Consider the following 25,741-nt stretch of genomic DNA (forward strand, 5'->3'; position numbering starts at 1 on the left):
TCAATATTTAAAATATATTGGATATTAACAACATATTGAAAAATGCAAGCAATATTAACAAAATATTAAAAATGCAAAAAATATTAACAACATATTGAAAATGCAAGCAATATGAACAAAATATTGAAAATGCAAGCAATATGAACAAAATATTGAAAATGCAAGAAATATTAACAAAATATTGAAAATGCAAAAAATATTAACAACATATTGAAAATGCAAGCAATATGTACAAAATATTGAAAATGCAAGCAATATTAACAAAATATATATATTAGGAGATTAAACTTAATAAAAAAAAATTATAAAATACTTACCTCGTTAGTACGATTTTGCCCACTTCTATAGTTGTCCATCGCTTTTGCTAGGGCATTTCTCCATTTTCCCAACTCTTTATTGAGAATTTTCCACCTACTGGATAATGCCATCTCCGTACGAGTAGTCCCCGGAATTTTTTCACAAAACTCGACATGAATTTTTTTTCCACATATGAAAAAATTTCATCTCATTGCCGGACACGGGACAATGACAAATTTGGAGCCAAACCTCACACAAGGAAACATCTTCCATGGTGCTCAAAGCCCCTCCGGTTTCGATAGAAGAAGCCATAAAAATATGAAATCAAAATGATAGATGAAAAAGAGGAAAATGTTGTGTAAAAAGAGTGAATTATAGTAGAAGTATAATGAAATGTAAGAGTATTGGTGTTGAAAGTGAAGGGTATTGATAGGTATTTATAGAAAAAAAATATCAGAATTTTTTAGAATTTTTTAGAATTTTTTACGATTTTTTTCATATTTTTTTCACCCAAAAAAGCCTCAGCCGTTGGATTAGAAAGGAGAAACAAATCGGAAGGCAGCGAGCGCGACACGTGGCAGCCTACCGTTGGCACTGGCGTCGCGCTGATGTCAGTGCGCGCCAGTTCAAATTTTTTTACCGTTGGCGGGTTTCGCCTTCGGGCTGGCCCGAGTTGGTGGGTCCCACACCAAACCCGGGCCTGGGCGCAATGCTGGAGCTCGTTTTTTTGTCTGGCCTGGCCTGGCCTCGGGCTGGGCTCTATGGCTGGACTTGCTCTTAACAACTTCTCTCTTCCTTGTTTTTAATGTTTTTTTTTGGTAATTTCTGCCCATGAAATGATAACCTGGGACCCACACCGTAATTATGCCTTCCTCTTTTTTATTTTTAAAACGAAACTCGGTTTCATAAGTTTCATATTTTACCATTTTTATGACGTCACCTACACGTCAACTATGACATCATATATGTCCTCTCTTTTTTTTCTCTTTCTTTAAATTTTATACGGAAGACATTTTGGTTCGGTTGACAAATGTTGACTCTGGTCAACACAATTGTCTTGTGGATAAGTGCTGGGGTCAACACATAATTATGGATTTTGGATAGTAATTTATGTGGTTAATCATTAATGCTCTTAAAAAGTAGGTAAAAGCAAAGCCTTTGCATTACAATAAAAATATTGGTAATGTTAGGCATATCACATTGTGTATCACTTTTCTAATAAAGATGACGTCCATCAATATATTGGCGCCCACCTATGTTAAAGAAGTGGTACATAATGTGGTATAAAAATATGGTATGCCTAGCATTTTCGTAAAAGTATTTTAGTGTGTGAATGTGTTTGGTGTGTGATATTTAGCAAACATCTTAATTCTTAAGCATCTATTTGTTCCAACAACAAAAAAAATATATTTTTTTCCCTTTTCTTTTCTTCTACTCTTCATTCATTCTATTTCTCAAGATTTTAAAGATTAAGGGCATGTTGACTAGGACAGGATTGAGCTATTTAGCACTAATCATGTCTTCAATCAAACATGGGCTTATATTAGACCATTTAAAATCATGGGCTTAACTAACACAGGCGAGCTTCACCTCTAGTCAAAAGAAAAGGTTATCAATCGAGTCAGCTTAACCCAACATCTCAACGTGTCCAATAGGCCTTAACATGTAGTATGGGCCGGGTTTTAAAGCTGACCCGGATATCCACCTACCTGTCTTGACTTTCATTTCGTCCATAATTCTCAACAATCTGACTCACGTGAGATGCACATGCCACTTTTGCAGCGGCAACGAAAATCAAGTTGCAGATCACATCCCCGCCGCACCACTTCTGCCCATCCACACGCTCGCTACCCCGTCGGCGCCTCCTCGACGGCGTAGCCAGAGGATCAAATTCTTCAGGCACACTTACAAGCTCACTGACTTTATCAGATTCATTTTTTCAATTCAATGAAAATGGCGATTTTTCAAGGCGGGACGTGGTTCGCTAGAACCTTCTCGACCGTTGCTTCTCACCCTCTGCGCGTCTGTGTCGTCGGAAGTGGACCTGCTGGCTTCTACACTGCTGAGAAGGTAAAATCTTTCTATTTGTGTATGTTTTTTGTTGTTAAATTAATTTTAATAATGCATTGAAATTTGATATGATTGGTATGAATTGAGCTGAAATAGATGCTGAAGGCGCATCAGGAAGCACAGGTAGATATCATTGATCGTTTGCCAACGCCTTTCGGGTTAGTCCGCTCCGGCGTAGCACCTGATCATCCTGAAACCAAGGTGACCATATTGTTATTCTTAGTCTCAGTTCTTTCTTTTTTCGTAAAATAGTTCAAGAAAATTGAAGTTGGTGAACTCACACATTATCAAAAATCTAGTTTACTTCCTCTTATAAAGAGCATCCTGTGAATTTTATCAGTTTATTTTGTTGGATTCTTTTGGTGTGGCGAGGAATAAATTTCTTATTTGAGCTTATTTTATTAGAAAACTTGCAACAGATTGTGGTCAACCAGTTTACGCGGGTTGCGCAACATGAACGCTGCACATTCTTTGGAAATGTAACTCTTGGTTCCTCTGTAACTCTCCCTGAGCTTCGTGAGTTGTACGACGTGGTGGGGTTCTGACTCAATATGTGTAAATAATGCCGGCATTGGCAATGTCATTCTTGGTATGCTTATTTGTTTGACCAACATTATGTGCAATACGCAGGTTGTGCTTGCCTATGGTGCTGAAAGTGATAGAGTTCTTGGTATCCCCGGAGAAGTATGTTTTGCTTGTTTTGGTTTTGTTTCTTTAATATTATGGTGCTCTTTGATCAATAGAATGGATAGAATTGCAACTAATGTTTTTTATACAATTATTTTTTGGTTGAAATAATTGGTTTATAACTCTTTCTAGGATTTGAGTGGCGTCTATGCAGCGAGAGAATTTGTTTGGTGGTATAATGGGCACCCAAATTGCAGATACCTAAACCCCGACTTGAAGAGCTCTGATACAGCTGTAGTTCTTGGTCAGGTATCTTCATACTTCATCAAGTTAATAAATAGGATTAACCTTCTCTTAAGTTACAGTTAATAAATGTACTTCACGATCCTTGTCACAACACAAACAAATAGACTTTTATTAATACATAGGAGTTTTATCCCTACCAAACAGCTCCTTTTGGCTTCAGGGCAATGTAGCTCTTGATGTTGCACGCATTCTTTTACGACCAACAACAGAGTTGGCTACAACTGATATTGCGAGCCATGCTTTGGCAGCTCTTGAGGACAGCTCTATAAGGTTTGCTATCCCATACTTGAGAATAACCAGACACTATAATTGCTACTTTATCTGGGTTTCATGTTTAATGATGTCAGTGTCATTTCAGGAAAGTGTATTTGGTTGGGAGGCGGGGACCAGCCCAAGCAGCTTGCACTGCTAAAGAGCTGCGTGAAATTAGTGGTGATTTTTAATATCACATTCATTCTAATTCTAAGTGAACGATATGATTTATATTTTCTTTTCTAAAATGATTTGTTTGGATGCTATGCTGAGAAGTAATTACTTTAGGAGTACATTTAGTCCGTTTGACCTTTTTTACAAGAGCCTGCAACTTCTGGGGATTTTAAAGTTCAAATTACACTTACTTTTGGATTGTGTGGTGGTGACATTGCAATATAATTGCAATGTTACAGCGGGATTGGACTAGAGGACAATGGGCCTTCTTGGTCTTACTTGAAAAATGTCCTTGGTATTGCATATGGTATGATATTTATAAATCACTTATGAATTTCCAAGTGTTGACCTCCTTGTTTTATGGGAATAGATATAAGATTATTTCTGTAATAATTATAAGTAGCTTCCAAAAAAGACTAAGTATTTGTAGTTTCTAATTATCTGCAATCAGATTTTGTTTGTCTATTTTTGTCATAGGTCATTGGTGTAATGGTGTCATCATATTCGCACTTATAATTTTACTCAGTCATCTTGTTTGTAGAGGTTTTTTATATGCGGAATTGAATGAAGTTGTTGTCTTTGTTTCTAAGGTATCAAAGATCTGCATGTTCACATCAAGGAAGCTGATCTACTCACAACCCCAGAAGATGAGGTATCTAAATTGATCTTATCCCCGTCTCTCTCAAGGTTACTGTTATAGCTAAATATAGAAATTGATGTTTTGAAGCAATCTAAGCTGTTATTGGTGGTCTATTAAGTCCCTTTACTGTTAGTAATTTTCATGTACCTTGTTGCTGTCTTTTGGTAAGGAAGAGATGAGGAATAATCGAATTCGAAAAAGGGTTTATGAGTTGATCTATAAGGCAGCCACGACCAGGGCTTCACACCCCTGTTCAGATCCACGTGAATTGCACTTTGTTTTCTTTCGGAAACCAGATAAGTTTCTAGAGTCTAATGAGAGAAGTGGCCATGTTTCTGGGGTCAGACTCGAGAAGACAAAACTCATAGGTAATTTATACTCCATATAATTTCTAGTAAAAGTTTTTATGTATTTTCCAATGAAGTGAGGCCATATCACATGTGAACACATTACTGAATGATTGTACCATACATCATCATCAAAGACAAAACTAATTATGGTAAAATGGAAGAGGTCAAACATCAAGTTCCAAATAATTATGGAAGCTGTCAATAACACAAGTAAATGATTCTATTTTTTGGGTCATCCAAGTGACAGTGACTAAATTGCTTCTTTCAACTTCACTTTCTAGGTGATAGACCAGGAGAACGAATGGCTGCAGGTACTGGACAGTTTGAAGATCTTGGATGCGGGTACTTTCTTCTGAAATTCAGCTGTTGCTATTTCATACTAGAGGCATACACATGCAATGTGTGTGTAGTTGCTTGTGATAAAGTAACGGTGGGTGAGAGAGAGAGAGAGAGAGATATATATATATATATATATGAGGTACTGACAACAGTGGCAATATGCTTTCTTTCTTCTACAGGATTGTACTTAAGAGCATCGGTTACAAATCAGTACCAGTTAATGGATTACCCTTCGATCATCAGAAAGGTATGTTGATGCTGTTATATGAAGTGAGGCATATTATTCTATCTGGATCTTAAGTTTCCCTCAAAACTTTATGTTTAAGCATCAAAGTTGATGAGATTGTACAAAATATGGAGAAGATCATTCACTCAGATATGCTAATGCAAACTTCAAACTGATTTGGAACTTTAGTTGGTTCAATCTTTAGAAGGTCTCATTGAGCTGGTTCCATAGAAGTTTTGATTTGTGACAAAATGTTTCCTATTTCTGGAAAATTACTAAATAAGCTTCTTGCGAGAAGTGGTTCTATATCGATCACAAGAGACAAAGCAAGGATTATAATGGTGATCTTCTTTGCAGGCGTGGTTCCAAATGTTAGAGGGCGAGTTCTAAGTGATACATCTGGAGATCCTATGCTGCTCGAGAAGGGTTTGTATGTATGTGGATGGTTGAAGAGAGGACCAACTGGGATCATTGCTACAAACCTCTATTGTGCCGAAGAAACTGTAAGTGGTCTTTTACATTACTTAGATGGAAAGGTGCTGGTTAATAAGGTGTATTCATGTCCATCAGTAGTGGCACATGTAGCATCTTGGAACCAATAACTATCATAATTAAAACCGATTATCGGATTTGATTAGGGTGATTGCCCGCTTTGCTCACTTCACTAATCAACATGGCAGGTTGCAAGTATATCTGAAGACCTTAAGCAAGTAATATTGGCATCATCATCAAGATCAGGCAGGGAGGGTCTCCTCCAATTGTAAGTAGCTCCGGAATATCAACCAAAGGATGAAACAGTATTGCATACAATTTTGAACAAACAATTTATGTGTATGGCTTGATATGCCAAGGGTTACAATATGTTATCTATATTGATGTAGTCTGTAGGCTAGAGTAGCATAAAAAATTAGTATACTAGAAAAAGAGAACTTACACGCCCGATATAAACAATGTTGAATAAATGCGTGATTCTTGTTACTTTGGAAAGCCCAGACGTTCTCTATGGACCGACTGGCTGAAAACACATGCTATAGTGGACGATGGAGGACAAATATACACATTGTTGAACTGTCGAAACTCAATTCTGTGTGCTAATCTTTGCATTTTCATTTTCTTCTAGAAGAAATGGACAGACAACATGTTTGTACGTTTGTCTGTCAGGAATTACTCCCTTAATCACCATGTAGTCATGTAATTCAATGACTTCTTCTGGGCTGCAATTCTTACTGAAATTGGTAATAAGTGTGGTGTATGTTATAAAATCAGGAACCATACCCCTAGAAACCATTACCTTCATAAGTTCCTTTGCTTGTTGAGAACACCCAAACTTGCACAAAAAATTGATCAATATATTGTAAGTGACTCTATTGAATGAAATCCCAACCTCTTCCATTTCCCGAAACAAAAAAAATGCCTCATCAATCTTCCCACAGATTAAATATGCATGAATCAATGTGTTATAGGTTATAATGTCAAGAAAATCTATCCTCTGTAATGCATCCATCAAATTTCTTGCAATATCCACTGATGCCTCTTTGCATAACCCATTTACGACAGAATTGTATATCACCAAATTAGGTTTTTTCTCCACATCTATCAGTTTGTCATAAATTTGAACTGCACTTCCTATGTTTCCTTCTTTGCAGTACCAATCAATCAAGGTTCCATAGGTGACAGTGTCAGGAAGTAGACCACGAACAAACATACTGCCCAACAATTGCATGGCTCCTATCAAGTTTTTGTTTTTGCACATATAATCGATGAGGATATTATGAGAAAAAACATCCTTGACAAGGCTTTTCTCAACAATTTGGTTATGGAATCTTAGTGCTTCAGTCACAAGCCCATTTCGGCAGAGCCCGTTAATGAGGATTGAGTAGGTAAATTGATCAGGGCATAAATTCCTGTCAATCAAGTCGGAAAACAACAAACATGCTTCCTCAACATCTCCTTCTTTGCAAAGCCAATGGATAATTGAATTGTAAACAACAGAGTTAGGGGTCAGACCCCTTTCCACCATTTCATCACACAATCTAAGTGCCACCTCCAAACTCCCTCCTCTTGCATACCCATCTACTAGAGTTGCATAAGTCCTCAAATTGGACTCAACACCTGCCTGGGTCATTTCAGCTTGGATTTCCTCTGCAAAAGATAAACTACCAATTTTGCAAAACCCATTAATGATACAATTGTACGAAACTAAATTGGGCGTAACACACTCCCCCGACATTACTCCCATCTTCCTCAAAAGCTTCAAGGCAAGTTCCATATCACCCATCTTGCACGCTCCATCTATAATCATGTTAAAAGTAACAACACTAGGCCAAATTCCACTCTTCAACATCCGATAATATTCCGACATTGCTTCTAGTAATTTGCATTCCTTACAGAGAGCATAAATAACCAAATTGAAGGTATTGACATTTTCAACATACCCATATGAAACCATTTCTTTATATAGCTTCCAAAACCTAGCAATTTCATTCAACTTCAGTACATGATTAAGAAAGTTATTCCAAGCGTGAACCGTAACCCAATAACCATCCATCCTCAGCTTCTTAATTACCTCATAAGCACCTTCGGTCTGCCCGAATCGAGTACAAGCCCTCACAAGTGCATCAAACACTGCAGGGCTTGAACAACCACAAGCTTCATCATAGCTACTAACCAACCCTTCCAAAACAACCAATGGGAGCAGACCATCTGCACTCATTAGATTCTCCATAAGAGACAAGGCATCATCAAATCTCCTACAATGGACCAACACATGAATTACAGTACAAGAACATTCTAAACAGTGAGGAAAGCTCTTGTTCTCTCGAACCCAATTGTAAAATTCTAAACCCAACTGTGGGGAGTTTCGAAACTCGAGAACAACACGACTTACTAAGGAATTGGTAAGAGTGGGTGATATCTGCTCTAGAAACTTCCATCTCCTCTGTTTGAGATTAACACAAATTGCTCTAAAAATAATGCCCTCAGAACTTGGGCTTGAGAATTGCTTACCCAAGTGAAGGCCGCGGCAAATTAGATGACTGGTTTTGGGTAGAGAGAAGCTCAGCACCCAGTTCATCAAAGAGCACAGTTTCTGCAATAAACCTTCAGAGCAAGGAAACCCCAATGCATCATAACTTCTATGATGTTTCTCTTTTAAGACGATAAGGCTGGCTGACTGAGATACCACGAGCAAGGGCGAGCGAAGGGTTCTTCGTGCGGGGGAACACGGAGTTTTACTCTTTTTTTTCTTTTCAGTTTGTGTTTTGAAAACAGAGTTAGGGTTTTTAACTTTATTTTTTGGAGGCTTTTTAGTGCCCGTTTGGTATTGCTTATTTTGGGTAATAAGTGATTTTTTAAAAATTTTGAAAAGCCCAATCCGTTTGGTAAACTATGAGAAAATCACTTATTGTTAAAAATTGCTGTGAGAGAAAGCTATAAAGGAAAGCAGCTAATGAGGTGCTTTCATTTTCTGATTATGCAGGAATCAGTTTCGAAAAGGCGCTGGGTTTAATGATTATGCGGCAATCATTTTCTAATTATGCATAAAATCAATACCAACAACACTTTTAACAAAAATTTTACCAAACGCCAAACTGCTTTCTCTCACAGCTGATTTCTCTCACAGCAAATCTGACAGCGATTATTTTCACAGCACAGCAATGCCAAACTGACAGCGGCATTGCTTATTTTTGGGTGATAAGTGATTTTTTAAAAATTTTGAGAAGCATAGCTCGTTTGGTAAACTATGAGAAAATTACTTATTACTAAAAATTGCTGTGAGAGAAAGCTATAAGGAAAAGCAGTATCAGGTGCTTTCATTTTCTAAATATTCAGGAATCAGTTTCAAAATGCTTTGTAACAAGTGAAACGAATTTAATTTCTTTTTCTTTGCCTCATTGATATTCTGAACAAAAACAAGAGATCAAACCTAAATCTTATTCTTGAACACAATTAGAATTAAGTGAGTTTTTTTTTTACCGTCGTTGAAAACCAATGATTGGGTTTGCATGCAACATCTTCTTTTCTTTTTACTTTCGTCACGTTTTAAAGATTTGTGAAAACCTTTGAATCTCATGTCGGTCGGTTAAAAAATGAACCATAAATTCATCCTTCCTATTTTACCTTCATATGCATGTAAAAACATGGGAAGGCCTACACTTGAACGAACAAGGCAAATGTTACAGAAACTAGCAAAATGCTTTTCATTTATTTATTATTATTTATAAATATTTGTGGGGGAAAGGGGGCATCAAATGAGTCAACAAGAAATACTCATGTTCAGCCAAAAAAGGTTTAATAACTGAAATTCATAAATAAATGATCTCACTATTCTTTCTTTTCCTTCTTCAATTGTAATGTATCCCTCTAGCTCCAAAAAAAAAAAAAAAAAAAAAAAAGTATAAGAAAACAAAAAAAAGAAAAAGAAAAGAAAACAGAGAAACCCTGAAATGGATGTTTACTCTCTGGCTACTTTCTGAAGCTCCTCCCACGTGGCTAATTTTTCCCTGGGCTTGTTTCTTAAACTCCCAAGCCTCCTTTCTTCTGAATCTATCTTTTCCCATTCACCAAATGGTATAACTCTAACATTTCGACTATCCAGCAATTGGAGGAGACCCTCCCTGCCTGATCTTGATGATGATGCCAATATTACTTGCTTAAGGTCTTCAGATATACTTGCAACCTGCCATGTTGATTAGTGAAGTGAGCAAAGCGGGCAATCACCCTAATCAAATCCGATAATCGGTTTTAATTATGATAGTTATTGGTTCCAAGATGCTACATGTGCCACTACTGATGGACATGAATACACCTTATTAACCAGCACCTTTCCATCTAAGTAATGTAAAAGACCACTTACAGTTTCTTCGGCACAATAGAGGTTTGTAGCAATGATCCCAGTTGGTCCTCTCTTCAACCATCCACATACATACAAACCCTTCTCGAGCAGCATAGGATCTCCAGATGTATCACTTAGAACTCGCCCTCTAACATTTGGAACCACGCCTGCAAAGAAGATCACCATTATAATCCTTGCTTTGTCTCTTGTGATCGATATAGAACCACTTCTCGCAAGAAGCTTATTTAGTAATTTTCCAGAAATAGGAAACATTTTGTCACAAATCAAAACTTCTATGGAACCAGCTCAATGAGACCTTCTAAAGATTGAACCAACTAAAGTTCCAAATCAGTTTGAAGTTTGCATTAGCATATCTGAGTGAATGATCTTCTCCATATTTTGTACAATCTCATCAACTTTGATGCTTAAACATAAAGTTTTGAGGGAAACTTAAGATCCAGATAGAATAATATGCCTCACTTCATATAACAGCATCAACATACCTTTCTGATGATCGAAGGGTAATCCATTAACTGGTACTGATTTGTAACCGATGCTCTTAAGTACAATCCTGTAGAAGAAAGAAAGCATATTGCCACTGTTGTCAGTACCTCATATATATATATATATATATATCTCTCTCTCTCTCTCTCTCACCCACCGTTACTTTATCACAAGCAACTACACACACATTGCATGTGTATGCCTCTAGTATGAAATAGCAACAGCTGAATTTCAGAAGAAAGTACCCGCATCCAAGATCTTCAAACTGTCCAGTACCTGCAGCCATTCGTTCTCCTGGTCTATCACCTAGAAAGTGAAGTTGAAAGAAGCAATTTAGTCACTGTCACTTGGATGACCCAAAAAATAGAATCATTTACTTGTGTTATTGACAGCTTCCATAATTATTTGGAACTTGATGTTTGACCTCTTCCATTTTACCATAATTAGTTTTGTCTTTGATGATGATGTATGGTACAATCATTCAGTAATGTGTTCACATGTGATATGGCCTCACTTCATTGGAAAATACATAAAAACTTTTACTAGAAATTATATGGAGTATAAATTACCTATGAGTTTTGTCTTCTCGAGTCTGACCCCAGAAACATGGCCACTTCTCTCATTAGACTCTAGAAACTTATCTGGTTTCCGAAAGAAAACAAAGTGCAATTCACGTGGATCTGAACAGGGGTGTGAAGCCCTGGTCGTGGCTGCCTTATAGATCAACTCATAAACCCTTTTTCGAATTCGATTATTCCTCATCTCTTCCTTACCAAAAGACAGCAACAAGGTACATGAAAATTACTAACAGTAAAGGGACTTAATAGACCACCAATAACAGCTTAGATTGCTTCAAAACATCAATTTCTATATTTAGCTATAACAGTAACCTTGAGAGAGACGGGGATAAGATCAATTTAGATACCTCATCTTCTGGGGTTGTGAGTAGATCAGCTTCCTTGATGTGAACATGCAGATCTTTGATACCTTAGAAACAAAGACAACAACTTCATTCAATTCCGCATATAAAAAACCTCTACAAACAAGATGACTGAGTAAAATTATAAGTGCGAATATGATGACACCATTACACCAATGACCTATGACAAAAATAGACAAACAAAATCTGATTGCAGATAATTAGAAACTACAAATACTTAGTCTTTTTTGGAAGCTACTTATAATTATTACAGAAATAATCTTATATCTATTCCCATAAAACAAGGAGGTCAACACTTGGAAATTCATAAGTGATTTATAAATATCATACCATATGCAATACCAAGGACATTTTTCAAGTAAGACCAAGAAGGCCCATTGTCCTCTAGTCCAATCCCGCTGTAACATTGCAATTATATTGCAATGTCACCACCACACAATCCAAAAGTAAGTGTAATTTGAACTTTAAAATCCCCAGAAGTTGCAGGCTCTTGTAAAAAAGGTCAAACGGACTAAATGTACTCCTAAAGTAATTACTTCTCAGCATAGCATCCAAACAAATCATTTTAGAAAAGAAAATATAAATCATATCGTTCACTTAGAATTAGAATGAATGTGATATTAAAAATCACCACTAATTTCACGCAGCTCTTTAGCAGTGCAAGCTGCTTGGGCTGGTCCCCGCCTCCCAACCAAATACACTTTCCTGAAATGACACTGACATCATTAAACATGAAACCCAGATAAAGTAGCAATTATAGTGTCTGGTTATTCTCAAGTATGGGATAGCAAACCTTATAGAGCTGTCCTCAAGAGCTGCCAAAGCATGGCTCGCAATATCAGTTGTAGCCAACTCTGTTGTTGGTCGTAAAAGAATGCGTGCAACATCAAGAGCTACATTGCCCTGAAGCCAAAAGGAGCTGTTTGGTAGGGATAAAACTCCTATGTATTAATAAAAGTCTATTTGTTTGTGTTGTGACAAGGATCGTGAAGTACATTTATTAACTGTAACTTAAGAGAAGGTTAATCCTATTTATTAACTTGATGAAGTATGAAGATACCTGACCAAGAACTACAGCTGTATCAGAGCTCTTCAAGTCGGGGTTTAGGTATCTGCAATTTGGGTGCCCATTATACCACCAAACAAATTCTCTCGCTGCATAGACGCCACTCAAATCCTAGAAAGAGTTATAAACCAATTATTTCAACCAAAAAATAATTGTATAAAAAACATTAGTTGCAATTCTATCCATTCTATTGATCAAAGAGCACCATAATATTAAAGAAACAAAACCAAAACAAGCAAAACATACTTCTCCGGGGATACCAAGAACTCTATCACTTTCAGCACCATAGGCAAGCACAACCTGCGTATTGCACATAATGTTGGTCAAACAAATAAGCATACCAAGAATGACATTGCCAATGCCGGCATTATTTACACATATTGAGTCAGAACCCCACCACGTCGTACAACTCACGAAGCTCAGGGAGAGTTACAGAGGAACCAAGAGTTACATTTCCAAAGAATGTGCAGCGTTCATGTTGCGCAACCCGCGTAAACTGGTTGACCACAATCTGTTGCAAGTTTTCTAATAAAATAAGCTCAAATAAGAAATTTATTCCTCGCCACACCAAAAGAATCCAACAAAATAAACTGATAAAATTCACAGGATGCTCTTTATAAGAGGAAGTAAACTAGATTTTTGATAATGTGTGAGTTCACCAACTTCAATTTTCTTGAACTATTTTACGAAAAAAGAAAGAACTGAGACTAAGAATAACAATATGGTCACCTTGGTTTCAGGATGATCAGGTGCTACGCCGGAGCGGACTAACCCGAAAGGCGTTGGCAAACGATCAATGATATCTACCTGTGCTTCCTGATGCGCCTTCAGCATCTATTTCAGCTCAATTCATACCAATCATATCAAATTTCAATGCATTATTAAAATTAATTTAACAACAAAAAACATACACAAATAGAAAGATTTTACCTTCTCAGCAGTGTAGAAGCCAGCAGGTCCACTTCCGACGACACAGACGCGCAGAGGGTGAGAAGCAACGGTCGAGAAGGTTCTAGCGAACCACGTCCCGCCTTGAAAAATCGCCATTTTCATTGAATTGAAAAAATGAATCTGATAAAGTCAGTGAGCTTGTAAGTGTGCCTGAAGAATTTGATCCTCTGGCTACGCCGTCGAGGAGGCGCCGACGGGGTAGCGAGCGTGTGGATGGGCAGAAGTGGTGCGGCGGGGATGTGATCTGCAACTTGATTTTCGTTGCCGCTGCAAAAGTGGCATGTGCATCTCACGTGAGTCAGATTGTTGAGAATTATGGACGAAATGAAAGTCAAGACAGGTAGGTGGATATCCGGGTCAGCTTTAAAACCCGGCCCATACTACATGTTAAGGCCTATTGGACACGTTGAGATGTTGGGTTAAGCTGACTCGATTGATAACCTTTTCTTTTGACTAGAGGTGAAGCTCGCCTGTGTTAGTTAAGCCCATGATTTTAAATGGTCTAATATAAGCCCATGTTTGATTGAAGACATGATTAGTGCTAAATAGCTCAATCCTGTCCTAGTCAACATGCCCTTAATCTTTAAAATCTTGAGAAATAGAATGAATGACGAGTAGAAGAAAAGAAAAGGGAAAAAATATATTTTTTTGTTGTTGTTGGAACAAATAGATGCTTAAGAATTAAGATGTTTGCTAAATATAACACACCAAACACATTCACACACTAAAATACTTTTACGAAAATGCTAGGCATACCATATTTTTATACCACATTATGTACCACTTCTTTAACATAGGTGGGCTCCAATATATTGGTGGACGCCATCTCTATTAGAAAAGTGATACACAATGTGATATGCCTAACATTACCCATATTTTTATTGTAATGCAAAGGCTTCGCTTTTACCTACTTTTTAAGAGCATTAATGATTAACCACATAAATTACCATCCAAAATCCATAATTATGTGTTGACCCCAGCACTTATCCACAAGACAATTGTGTTGACCAGAGTCAACATTTGTCAACCGAACCAAAATGTCTTCCGTATAAAATTTAAAGAAAGAGAAAAAAAAGAGAGGACATATATGATGTCATAGTTGACGTGTAGGTGACGTCATAAAAATGGTAAAATATGAAACTTATGAAACCGAGTTTCTTTTTAAAAATAAAAAAGAGGAAGGCATAATTACGGTGTGGGTCCCAGGTTATCATTTCATGGGCAGAAATTACCAAAAAAAACATTAAAAACAAGGAAGAGAGAAGTTGTTAAAGGTCGGCATCCAGAGGCAGTTTTTGCTTTTTATGCGAAGGGGGGCAAATGGCTGGTAGTGGGCCTTCGGTTGGGTCCACCTCACTAGGGACAACATGGTCCATTACCTTTAAGTCCCTTTCACACCTAGAAAGCCCAATGAGAAAGAATTCTGTTCGTATAGAACTCATACGGACGGTCGCGCAAATTCGGGCCCACAACCTCCTCCTTAAAGTCTCTTTTATATATATTTTGTAATTTCTCAAAAACTACATCAATTTGATTATTTTTTTCCTTTTTTGTTGGCTTAAACTGATTTGAACTTTAATTTGACTTCTTTGTTTTAATATGGAGGATGCCTAAACTACCATTTCATTGAACAATTGAATTAGGGATTTTAATCGCAATGATCGTTGAACTTATACTGAGTTTCATTTTGGTCATCAATCTCATTTTTTAGTCATTTTAGTTATCTAATTCAATCGCATGTATTATAATTTAGTCATTTCATAACATTTTTTGTTTGTTTTTAAAGAATAATTGTGTCTAAATTGACAATTTTACATTTCTAATTGACATAATTTTATGAAAATACTAAATCGAATAATGTCGTGCGAGAATTAAAGGATAAAATAAAACTTGGCACGGTTACAAATTTTCGCATACGTCGAATTCTCACACAAAATGTTCCCCCATTCTTACCTTTTCTGTTGATAAATTTTTACCTTTCCCTGGATAAATCCAGTCCACCCCAACCCATACTCCCAGTTCCCATTGGAACAAAAAGAAGTCCTAGTTGCCATGTGATTGGGTGGTCGCACGTGAAAGAGCTCAAAATTATTTATTTTGGGACAAAGAAAGAGCTCACGAATCATCATAAACTTTTTAATTTATTATGTTTTACTATTGTTTGTTTTTTGAATACCCACACTTTACACGTGTGGCAGCACGTGGCCGCTGACTCCCCTTGTCAGGCACGTGATCTAGCATGTGAGAGGTTTTTCCATTTACCTAATTTGTTTTCTAGCATGTATAAATAATTTCTTTTTAATTTTATTTTTAATTTTTGTTCTATGATTGTTAGTACATTTTTTCAAAATAAATTATGTGAAATATATTTTGGACTAGCTAAACGACTCTTCGAAAATGATGGTTCAACTCTAACTTGTCTCTTCCCTTTTTTTCTCGAAAAAAATTATTATTTCTGATTATAATCTCACTCATTCTTGTCATTTCTTACTGCAAATTAATCATTTTAAAGTCTCTCTCGTTTGACTTTTCTTCTCTTTAATCACATTGGCTTTGACATTATGCAATGAAAAAAGCAAAAGTTGCTTGAAATAATTCCCTCTAAAGGAATTAATAAATGGTGTGGGTATATAATTATTATACAAAAAGCAGAAGTGGGGCGAAAAAGAATTATATAATATTTGGATATATAAGGAGACAAATTTGTATATGATAATAAACTATAAAAAGCATGATGTGGAGATTATTGGGATCAGTATTGTAGCTGTATTTAAGAGAGAGAAATGTGATTGTTTATTCGCTACTGAGAATGATTGAAGGATTTGTTTATATCTACTGAGATATGGTCTTTTGTTTGTCTGCCAAGATTATTCCTATCTAATATTTTACATGGATTCATTTGTTACTTTACTTAAATAATACACTTTAGTTAGTAGTGAAGTATCATAAATACTAGAAGAAAACAAGAACATGAAAGACCATGTTCTTGCACATATGATGAATTTTCAAGCCTAATACGTGAACAATATATATTGGGTGACGTGGAGCATGTGTGGCCGTTGGACTTCTACACGTGGGCAAACCCGCCATGATATCATAAATAAAGTTGAGGTTCTACTCCAAAATCAATTAGCAATTAGGAGAGTAGCGCAACACCTTATAAGCCTTTTCAAGCTTTGTTAGTTTTCCAATGTGAGACATTTTTCGCTTCACATTATCAAAACATTCGGGACACAAATTGAGATGATTATTAATAATGTTGTTTTCTTGTAATGAAGCTACAAAATAATAGTTTGGGTGTTTTAATTTGGAGAAATTATAAAGATTGATATGTTATGAGTTATGGTGTAGAATTAATAAATATATACACGTATGATAATATGATTTAATTGGTAACATGACGATCACACCAAAGAATTACTCACTTGTTTGTGTATCAAAATCAACTATATATTTTGGAAATGGGGGGCACAACAAAGTCGCATAGTTTTAGTAATTACTTGTTAAATATAGAAAGCATGTCGCATAGTTTTAGTAATTACTTGTTAAATATAGAAAGCATAAAGAGTGTTTTGAGCAGAACAAACCACTTACATATATGACCGTCACATACAGACACGCATATATATTCTTATTTAGATGTCCATATGTTATTACCATGCAGATGACATTGTAAATCAGAAAAAAATAAGAAGAGGTAATAGAAAATACATAACATCCGCACATCCACACATCCGCACAAGGATAAGATTCAAATGTAAAAAATCTATGGAACTAAGCAGATTCTAATGGAATTAGATCCTGAGAGAATGGTAATTAAACTTTGGAAATGATTGATCCTCTCAATAAACAAAACCCATATATTTTAGGATAAGGATAGTAATATGAGCATCGAAATGCGTGCACGCAATTGAGCCAAAAACATCATTTTCTTCCAGCAACGCCCTTGAATGTACTAGGTGTTCTTAATGGAAAAAAAAAAAAAAAAGACATGGAAACCGTTTAATTAAGAAAAAAAAAGACCTGAACAGTTTCTTAATTAGAATTAACAAAGCATTCGGTGCAGGGCAGTAGTACATCAAGTAGCGTAAGTTTAAGGAAATTTGGATTACTTGTCAGTTTGATGTTGAAACTTGAAATTGACTACATGCTCAAATTTGATGAGTTTCTTTCATTGCGTTTTGAAATTGACTACACGAAAACTTATATATTACAAAAGTAAAAATTATTTTTTCTTTTTTCCTTTTAACATGATTATAAGGATGACAAGTGGCTAAACATAAACTTGATTAATTATGATGGACTTAATTCTGACAAGTGGCATCCTCTTCTCTTTCTCCTTTTTTTTTTCTTTCAACTTCTTAATTATTTACATATATATATATATATCTATGTACTGTTGAGAGACTAACTCTACACCTTTGTAAGAGCATCCGTAACAATAAACTCTCTAAATTATCTATTTAGATAAAATATAGGAAGGAAGTGAAAAAAATTCATCTCTAATCATGCTTTCTATTTAGCTCATAAAATAGAGAGACCTTTAGGAGCTCTTAAATATGAGGAGATAAACCTCTAAAAGCTCCTAAATCCGAGGATAGAAAATGGATTAATAGTGGCTCCCTATAATTTATAAAGATGAACTATTTATGTTGAATTAAAAAAGAATTATAACCGTTATATGACTACCTAACCTAGAGAGTATGACCGAAGTCAAAATTTTATAAAAAGCTTCTAAAATAACTTTTGTATATTTTTAGCTAAATTTTAACTAAAAAACAGAGAACTCCCAAGTTTCATCTCCAACATAATAGTTGCCTACATACAACTCTATAGTCAGCTGCAAAAGTGAAAGTTGGAGAAGGGTAGTGGAGTTCATATAGAACAGCACAAAAGAAATTTTTTTTTTTCATTTTAAAGACATAAAAGTTTTATAATTTCTATGTGTTTGTCTTCATTGTCATAGATGGGGGATTTGCCTACTTGTAGCAGTACCTTTTGGATAAAGTTAGCATTTAAATAAGAATAGAATTAAACCAGGATTTTTATTAGGGTTACGGTTTACCCTACAAAGCTTATATTATATAAGATTAGCTGTCTAGGGATCATAAATGGGAATAATGCATAAATCTTAAAGGGGTTTATTAAGGCATGTGATGGAGAATCCAATGATCAAGCATGGCCTATATGAAACAAAAGAACACACCCTTTTATGGGGTTTATATTCGACTTCAAGGAAACGACATGCCAAGTTTCAAAAATGTCGATTTCATTATCAATTGCTAATTAATTAAGTTTTGAAATTAATTAATCCTTAATGATATTGAAAAACATGCAGCTTAACAGCTAGCAACTCGTACAATTCATTCAGCTCCTATATTGTCTACTGCCTGGGCCAAAAGAAAAAAAACAAGGAAAAAATCTTAGAGAGGTCATGATGAAGAAGAAGGGTGAGAGAGGTGTTGCCGCAATGGGCAGAAGTTTGTCCTATTACTGTACTGTGATAATTAGAAGTTACAAAATAGTTCAATGGAAACAGGGGAAAAAAGAATCCCCACCGAATGTTACGTCAATTTGAAAACCCCATTTTTATAAATATTATGTTATAAATTAGAAATACCTAAATGGTATTCTTATATAACGATTACGTTTACATCGGTGTGAGTTATATGTCACGTCATTGATGTATGTGAGATTCGCAATAAAGTTGACAATACATCAACGCTAATTGATTTATGATTTTTCACACCATACACGCCGTTTTTTTTTTCGCTTGAAATATTTGGTATATGATGACCAACTAATGTAAACTTGTTGAAAAATCAATCTCGCAGATAAAACGTGATATTTGGTGCAAGAAATTTTGAGCCACAAGTTCACATATCTTTGCAGCTAAGGCGTCAATGAGGCAAGAACCTTGAACTTTCGGGTTTGGAAGAAGTGCCTATATAGAAAAATCAAAGTGCTAGTATTAGAGAGAGAAGAATATAAGGGAGGTAAGGTGAGGACAAAGGAAAGGTGGTTGTTCTTTGTTTGTTTTATATCGTTGGAGATTGAAGAGAGCCAAAGAATGAAAAATAAAAAGACGAGTGAGAAAGTTGGGTGTGCTGGAAAAGACATGGCGCCCCCGACAAAGATTTTGCAGTACGGACAAGAGACGCCCATTTTCAAACCGCCCCCCACCCCTATGTGCCCAAAATAATAAGGCTATATGTTATGTTCCTCAGGCAAGCTCGAGATTTAAGGGTTGTTTTGTTTGTTTATTGCATTAAAATGCGGTTTAAGGGAATGTATGTCGTGGGAATAAATGATTAATTATACCACAGGAGAATAATTTTATTGTTTTTTTTTTTTTTTTAAATTTTGGTTATTGCTTCTAATAATATTGTGATTTAATTATTGCATGGTTTATGGACATTGCAATTTGCAATAGCAAGTAGCAGGCGTCGTCGAGGCCTTAGATATTAGAGGAAGGGAAAATCGAACCTTGCATCTGAAGTACAGGGGATGAAACTAATTAGAAACAAGTATGTCACCTAAAATAAAAAATAAAAAACTTATGGTTTCCTTTTCCTATTTAAAAAAAAGAAAAAAAAAGAAAAAAAGAAAAAAAAGAAGCTTATGGTGTCCTTTTAATTAACTTCAAACTTCTCCTTATTGCTTTTTGGGCGTCAATATTATAGAAAGGTGACCGTTTATCAACATGGGGGTAAAGTCCAATCCAAATATAGAATAATCATAATTCTAGGAAATTGCAATCATTCTCTTGGAGACCTGAGATTAGGGATCTCCAAACCCTAGATATTGACCTCTCGAAAAGTGTACATATTGTGGAATGTCGGTCGTCTCTCTATACTCTCACGGGTTATATATATTCCTCATATTTACCGCATATCTATATATATTTTTAAATACCAGTTTAATTAGTCACAGCAATCTTACAAGCAGATAGGGTTACGACGCATACATCATCCACTAGAGTCTTTGTGGGTGACAACAATTCTAGTAATGCCAATGCTCACATTTTCATCATCTCCTGACTATCAATTTCGTAATCGTCATTCATTCCCTGTTAATATTATTATCTACTTGCAAGTTTTCAATCAAAGATGATTAATTTTTAAGAAAGTCTTTTGTGAGGGCAACAAATAATTCCCGTCTTAGGACGTACGTAGACGATTCATTAAATGTATCTTAATATTTACGTAGAAATTTATGTCTTGAAATTGTACATGGTTTATTGACTCCTTGTACGTAGACGATTTATTAAACGTAACTTAATACTTACGTAGAATTTTATGTCTTGAATTTTAGGCTTAAAGTTGCCTTATATATGTCGCTTTCCCTAAATCCGTAAATTAACAAAAATGAAAGTTTAGGTTACGTATCAGGGATAGGGATTTTCTAAATTTGTATCGATGAATGACCTAAAAATATATCAAGATATAATGAAAGCAAAATCAACAAGGAAAATATATTTCTAAACTAGATACATGACAATCAAGAAATTTAAGAGTGACTCGAAATAAAGTGGCTATCTCTAGATGGATATTCCTCTGTATTGATTGATAAATGATTCGACATGCAATGAATTAATACTCAGCATTTCTTATCATTTAGCAGATCAATTAAGTCTATTAATTAGTTCATCCCTCAACAATTAATTATTAAAGTCATCCCCGTTAGTTTTCTCAAATTTTTTGTTACGTTTAATTGTTAGGTTAATTACATCGATAATCATTTACCTACAACAGACAGTAAATACACCACTATATATGTCCTTGTCTTCATACTTATATAACCTTGGCAGCAGATGCCAGTTGAGTTGATGGGATGGAGAGAAAACTTGTGCACTCACAGTCACCCTAGTGAGATCCAATTTTTCGTTTACTTAATTAATTGGAATTGCTAACACCTTTTCTGTCCCACTTTGAGAAAAAGCAAAAGCAGAGAAAAAGCAAAGAAGGAAAAGAAAAACATAAAAGAAAGGGAAGAAAGAAAAAAAAGCAGATCAGAGTAATAAAGAAATGAGCTAGCTAGAGAAAAAAAAAGAGAGAGGAGAGAGAGAAGGAAACAACAAAGACAAAGGTTCTCAAAACTCCATAATTATTCAAATTCTCTTAAAAACCGGACCTGGGTTTTCCCCCTAGTACTACTTAATCCAGTGCAGGAGGACCTCTCAAAGTTTCTACAAAGACTTGTTTTGGGAGCTTCAGCAAAAGACCAAAAAAGAGAAGCCAAGGGAGCCAGCTGAGATCGATATATATTAGAGAAACCAACAAAAAGAGAACAAAAGGAAGCTCGCTAGCTAGCCTATAACTCAGCTCTCGTTCAGAATCAGAAGATAATAAGAGGCATGAATAGAGGTGTTAATTTGCAGAGCTCACCGGTGCAACAAATGATGGCCGGAAACCCTAACTGGTGGAGTATCAATAGCATGAGGCCACCCACCCAGCCATCTGTTACTTCTCCTTTCTTGCCTCCTCCTCCTCCTCCTCCTTCTTTTTTCATTCCACAGTTCGTACCAAACACTTCCTCTTCGCCATCAACAACTTCTTCAGGACTTCCTTTTCCTTCTTGGCATATTGACGATAACATCCAGGAGCTTCCAGAGTCTTGGAGCCAACTCCTCTTGTAATTAATTCTCTCTCTCTCTCTCTCTCTCTCTCACATGGCTGCCTGCATGCATGGTCTTTATATCATATGCTTGAAGACAAATGAATCGTTTTTGTTATTTAGATAACATTTTGTTAATTAGTTCAAGGTTAGCTTATTATTAGTGGATCGGGGTTTGATTTGTTTTTCAACTGTCAGGGGTGGATTGGTAGGCGAAGATGAGAAGGGGGCTCTCATGAGGCAATTTCATCAAGCAAAGAATAAGCTGGAGAATTGGGACGAGCAAATATTAAGTAGCACGCAGGCTCCAAATGCTCCTGCTGCTGATGTGAAGCAAGAAAGCTCGGGATGCGGCAGCTTTGTGTACGGACACCAGCAAGGGGTTAATGATCACCACCATCATCAAGATTTTCAGTCAGCGGCTTTGTCTCAAATTATGCAATCAACTGCTTCTGCCTCATCCTCTCCTAAGTCTTCTTGTGTGACGAGTTTCAACACCAGCATGTTGGATTTTTCTAGCAAGTCAGATGTGAGGCATCCTCCACCACATCGATCCTCTGACCAGGTAATTAAGAGAGATCAGAGAGAGAGAGAGAGAGAGAGAGAGAGAGAGAGAGTCCATGATATATTAGTCTCCATATGAAAAATAAAATAAAATCGCATATTCTTGATTTCCTAGGGTTTCGAAAATTCTTTCTTTTTTATTTCAGATTTAAATAGGTTTTTTAAATGCATGAATTAATGCGGATGAGTTAAGTGTATGAAAGATTTAGGGAGTCATCAAAAGGAATTATGATTTATGAGATGGTTTTCTCTTCTCAAATTTTTTGTTATTTTTGGGATTAATGTAAGGCCTTCTCAACATTAAATTAATCCCATTTCTAGAATCATATTAACTTGGAGGAATGAATCAGCTTCCTTTTTCGCTCTCTAAATTAGCCATAAATTTGTTCATAGTTATTTTATTTATTTATTTGTAAAATCTAGTTATATAATTTTATATATTAATTAATCAACACAAGCCAATCACGATTCTTAATTCATTATATTTCCTTTTGGTTTTCTTTTTTCTCTCTCGAAAGTGTAAGAGCACTGCAAATGGTGGTGGGGCGCTGAAGAGAGCAAGAGTTCAACCTTCTTCAACGCCAACCTTCAAGGTGACGTCTCTAACTGATCATCAGACGACAGATTACAGAAACCTCCCTCTCTCTCTCTCTCTCTCTCTCTCTCTCTCTCTCACATATCTTTCACACAAAGACACACACACAAACACAAAAACATCTGTAACTGTAGGTGGAAGTATATACTTGTCTTTCTTGAATGTCTATTTCTGATCAATCATAATGATTCTTTTATCTATTTATCCCCTCTTATCTTAACCACAAGAGACCTGCATTTATATCCACCTCTTATTTATATATCTTCTGTGCGCATTCAGGTGAGGAAGGAGAAATTAGGTGACAGAATTACAGCCCTTCATCAGCTAGTTTCCCCATTTGGGAAGGTATGCTAGCTCTACCCCTCTATCTTATGCAGCTAAAAAGCCTTCAAAATAAAATTAATTAAGCTAATATATAGTTAAAAATGGAATAATATACTACATTAAGTACAATTTTTGGTAAGAAAAAAAAAAACCCATTAAGAGAACTCTCCTTAAATAATTTCAGCACGAAAAGCCTGGAACTTTTTTTTTTGGTTCCTATTTTAGTAATTTACTAGTTGGAATGAAGGGTTTCCTTTAACCTTTAAGCATTAAAGAAGACATGGTATGACTTTGGAGGGTTGTGGTGTGGCTTTTTATCTCTTTTGCAGACTGACACAGCCTCTGTCTTGTTAGAAGCTATTGGGTACATCAGATTCCTTCAGAGTCAAATTGAGGTGATCTCTCTCTCTCTCTCTCTCTCTCTCTCTCTCTCTCTCTCTCTCTCTCTCTAACCTTTTGCAGACAACCATGGGTTGGTACTTGCAATTGGGGCTGGCACCCAGAGACACTCACACCGTTAAAGTTCCATTCTCTTCAAATTGTTCCTTTCAATTTATATTCTCTCTCTCTCTCTCTCTCTCTCTCTCTCTCTCTCTCTCTAGTTTTTTGAAGTTGTAAAAATATACGGCTTTCATACGTGTCTTCACTTCATGGCTTCTCTTTTCCCCCTTGGATGCAGGCCCTCAGCTTACCTTACTTGGGCAGTGGATCAGGAAACATGCGGCAGCAGCCACAGTCTGCAGTAAGTTATAAACAAAAACAACATACAAATTAACCTATTCATTTCTCTCTTCCCAAAGCAATACTTCCATCTCTTCCTCTCTCTTCTCCCACGTGCAAGATTATTAATTATTAGTCATTACTTGATTCATTATCTTAACCTAATCAGAATTTGTTTTGTTAATTAGGTTCATGGGGAGAGGAATTGTATGTTTCCTGAAGACCCTGGTCAGGTATTTATATACACATATGCTTTACATCCTCAAAGGGGCACTTTGCTTTTTTCAGTACTGTGTAAAGCAGCAATATGCCATGCTCAGCTTTAAAGCTTAATCAAGTCAAACTAGCTAGTCAAATGCTAATTAAATTGCTAATGCTTTTGCATTATTGTTCTGATTAGCTGCTCAATGACCATTGCATGAAGAGGAAAGGAGCTCCCGAGCAGGTACTCCGACAATATGCATGCTTGATACAACAACATTCTCCTTTAATTTCTTCATGATCTTTCGATTATATAAAACGGGACGTAATTTTAATGAATTAAGCTGATTAATTAATCTGTTTTGCTGGTTAAAAACTTGTCAGGATGCTGATGAAGAGGCAAAGAAGGACCTGAGGAGTAGGGGGTTGTGTTTGGTTCCAGTTTCATGTACCCTCCAAGTTGGGAGCGACAACGGAGCAGACTATTGGGCTCCAGCTCTTGGCGGAGGTTTCCAGTAAATTAATGAACGCCATAGCTAGCTAGATAGCACACTCTAGCTATATCTATATCAATCGAAATCGAGCTTCATGGAAATTAATGATATAACATCATGAGCAGTCACTCTGCTAAAATCAAAAGGCTGATTGCTCATGATGCTATACAATAGTAATTTAAATCTCTGTATGTACGTATACGTACGTACGTATCCCACGTATGTATGCATGTGTGCTTCTATTTGGGATTAGGAAGTCCTTAAACTCCCTAATTTTTATTAAGTTTAATTTATCTATAAATCTTCTATTTTGGATGCTACAACAATGCTAGCTCTGTTCTTGTATATTCTTCGGTATTAATTAATTAGTATGAGTACCATTAGTCATTTTAAATGTAGCTTTGATTGAATCTTATTCAGCACACGTGTATCAATTTGATGTAAGATATTATTCGAAGAGGAAAAGCCAGAAAAAGACCTAGCTAGCTATCGAGATGCTGGCTAAGAGCATCCCAAAGAATCGCGCTAGCTAAGGTACACAAATTAACCCATTTGTCCCAACATCTTGTGACCCCATGTCAATTTTATCGAACTATAATTCTACAGCATCTTCATGATTTGAGACGTGTCATCCATCAAATGGTGGGATGC

The 25,741-nt window shown here is 36.0% G+C and overlaps 4 protein-coding genes across 5 annotated transcripts; 2 read left to right on the forward strand and 2 right to left on the reverse strand.

Annotated features, from left to right (window-relative positions):
* The first annotated feature begins 2,063 nt into the window (after nucleotides 1-2,063).
* On the forward strand, nucleotides 2,064-7,041 carry LOC117633763 (NADPH:adrenodoxin oxidoreductase, mitochondrial-like). 2 transcript variants are annotated; one of them, XM_034367515.1, is made up of 14 exons: nucleotides 2,064-2,367; nucleotides 2,464-2,568; nucleotides 2,787-2,900; nucleotides 2,998-3,051; nucleotides 3,187-3,303; nucleotides 3,461-3,570; nucleotides 3,659-3,732; nucleotides 4,317-4,378; nucleotides 4,536-4,734; nucleotides 4,998-5,058; nucleotides 5,235-5,302; nucleotides 5,639-5,784; nucleotides 5,962-6,041; nucleotides 6,928-7,041. In XM_034367515.1, the coding sequence occupies exons 1-14, from the start codon at nucleotides 2,245-2,247 to the stop codon at nucleotides 6,953-6,955; spliced, it is 1,341 nt and encodes a 446-aa protein (XP_034223406.1). In that variant the 5' UTR covers nucleotides 2,064-2,244; the 3' UTR covers nucleotides 6,956-7,041. The 2 variants fall into 2 exon arrangements, 1 of the variants encoding a protein (XP_034223406.1); XR_004586699.1 differs by lacking the exons at nucleotides 5,962-6,041; nucleotides 6,928-7,041 and having other exon boundaries at nucleotides 4,998-5,146; nucleotides 5,639-5,754.
* On the reverse strand, nucleotides 6,062-8,522 carry LOC117633761 (pentatricopeptide repeat-containing protein At1g11710, mitochondrial-like). The gene has a single exon (XM_034367513.1). The coding sequence runs from the start codon at nucleotides 8,352-8,354 to the stop codon at nucleotides 6,360-6,362; it is 1,995 nt and encodes a 664-aa protein (XP_034223404.1). The 5' UTR covers nucleotides 8,355-8,522; the 3' UTR covers nucleotides 6,062-6,359.
* A 934-nt stretch (nucleotides 8,523-9,456) lies between these two features.
* LOC117633762 (NADPH:adrenodoxin oxidoreductase, mitochondrial-like) lies at nucleotides 9,457-13,859 on the reverse strand. The gene is made up of 13 exons (XM_034367514.1): nucleotides 13,556-13,859; nucleotides 13,355-13,459; nucleotides 13,023-13,136; nucleotides 12,872-12,925; nucleotides 12,620-12,736; nucleotides 12,353-12,462; nucleotides 12,191-12,264; nucleotides 11,545-11,606; nucleotides 11,189-11,387; nucleotides 10,865-10,925; nucleotides 10,619-10,686; nucleotides 10,137-10,282; nucleotides 9,457-9,959 (listed from the first exon to the last, which is right to left on the reverse strand). The coding sequence occupies exons 1-13, from the start codon at nucleotides 13,676-13,678 to the stop codon at nucleotides 9,735-9,737; spliced, it is 1,458 nt and encodes a 485-aa protein (XP_034223405.1). The 5' UTR covers nucleotides 13,679-13,859; the 3' UTR covers nucleotides 9,457-9,734.
* A 7,555-nt stretch (nucleotides 13,860-21,414) lies between these two features.
* On the forward strand, nucleotides 21,415-25,484 carry LOC117635758 (transcription factor bHLH68). The gene is made up of 9 exons (XM_034370111.1): nucleotides 21,415-22,210; nucleotides 22,391-22,757; nucleotides 23,275-23,349; nucleotides 23,631-23,696; nucleotides 24,005-24,070; nucleotides 24,355-24,417; nucleotides 24,584-24,628; nucleotides 24,796-24,840; nucleotides 24,981-25,484. Exons 1-9 carry the CDS (start codon nucleotides 21,933-21,935, stop codon nucleotides 25,113-25,115), a joined length of 1,140 nt encoding a protein of 379 aa, XP_034226002.1. The 5' UTR covers nucleotides 21,415-21,932; the 3' UTR covers nucleotides 25,116-25,484.
* The last annotated feature ends 257 nt before the right edge of the window (nucleotides 25,485-25,741 follow it).

The sequence above is a fragment of the Prunus dulcis genome, chromosome 7 (assembly GCF_902201215.1).
Source record: "Prunus dulcis chromosome 7, ALMONDv2, whole genome shotgun sequence".
Classification (NCBI taxonomy): domain Eukaryota; kingdom Viridiplantae; phylum Streptophyta; class Magnoliopsida; order Rosales; family Rosaceae; genus Prunus; species Prunus dulcis.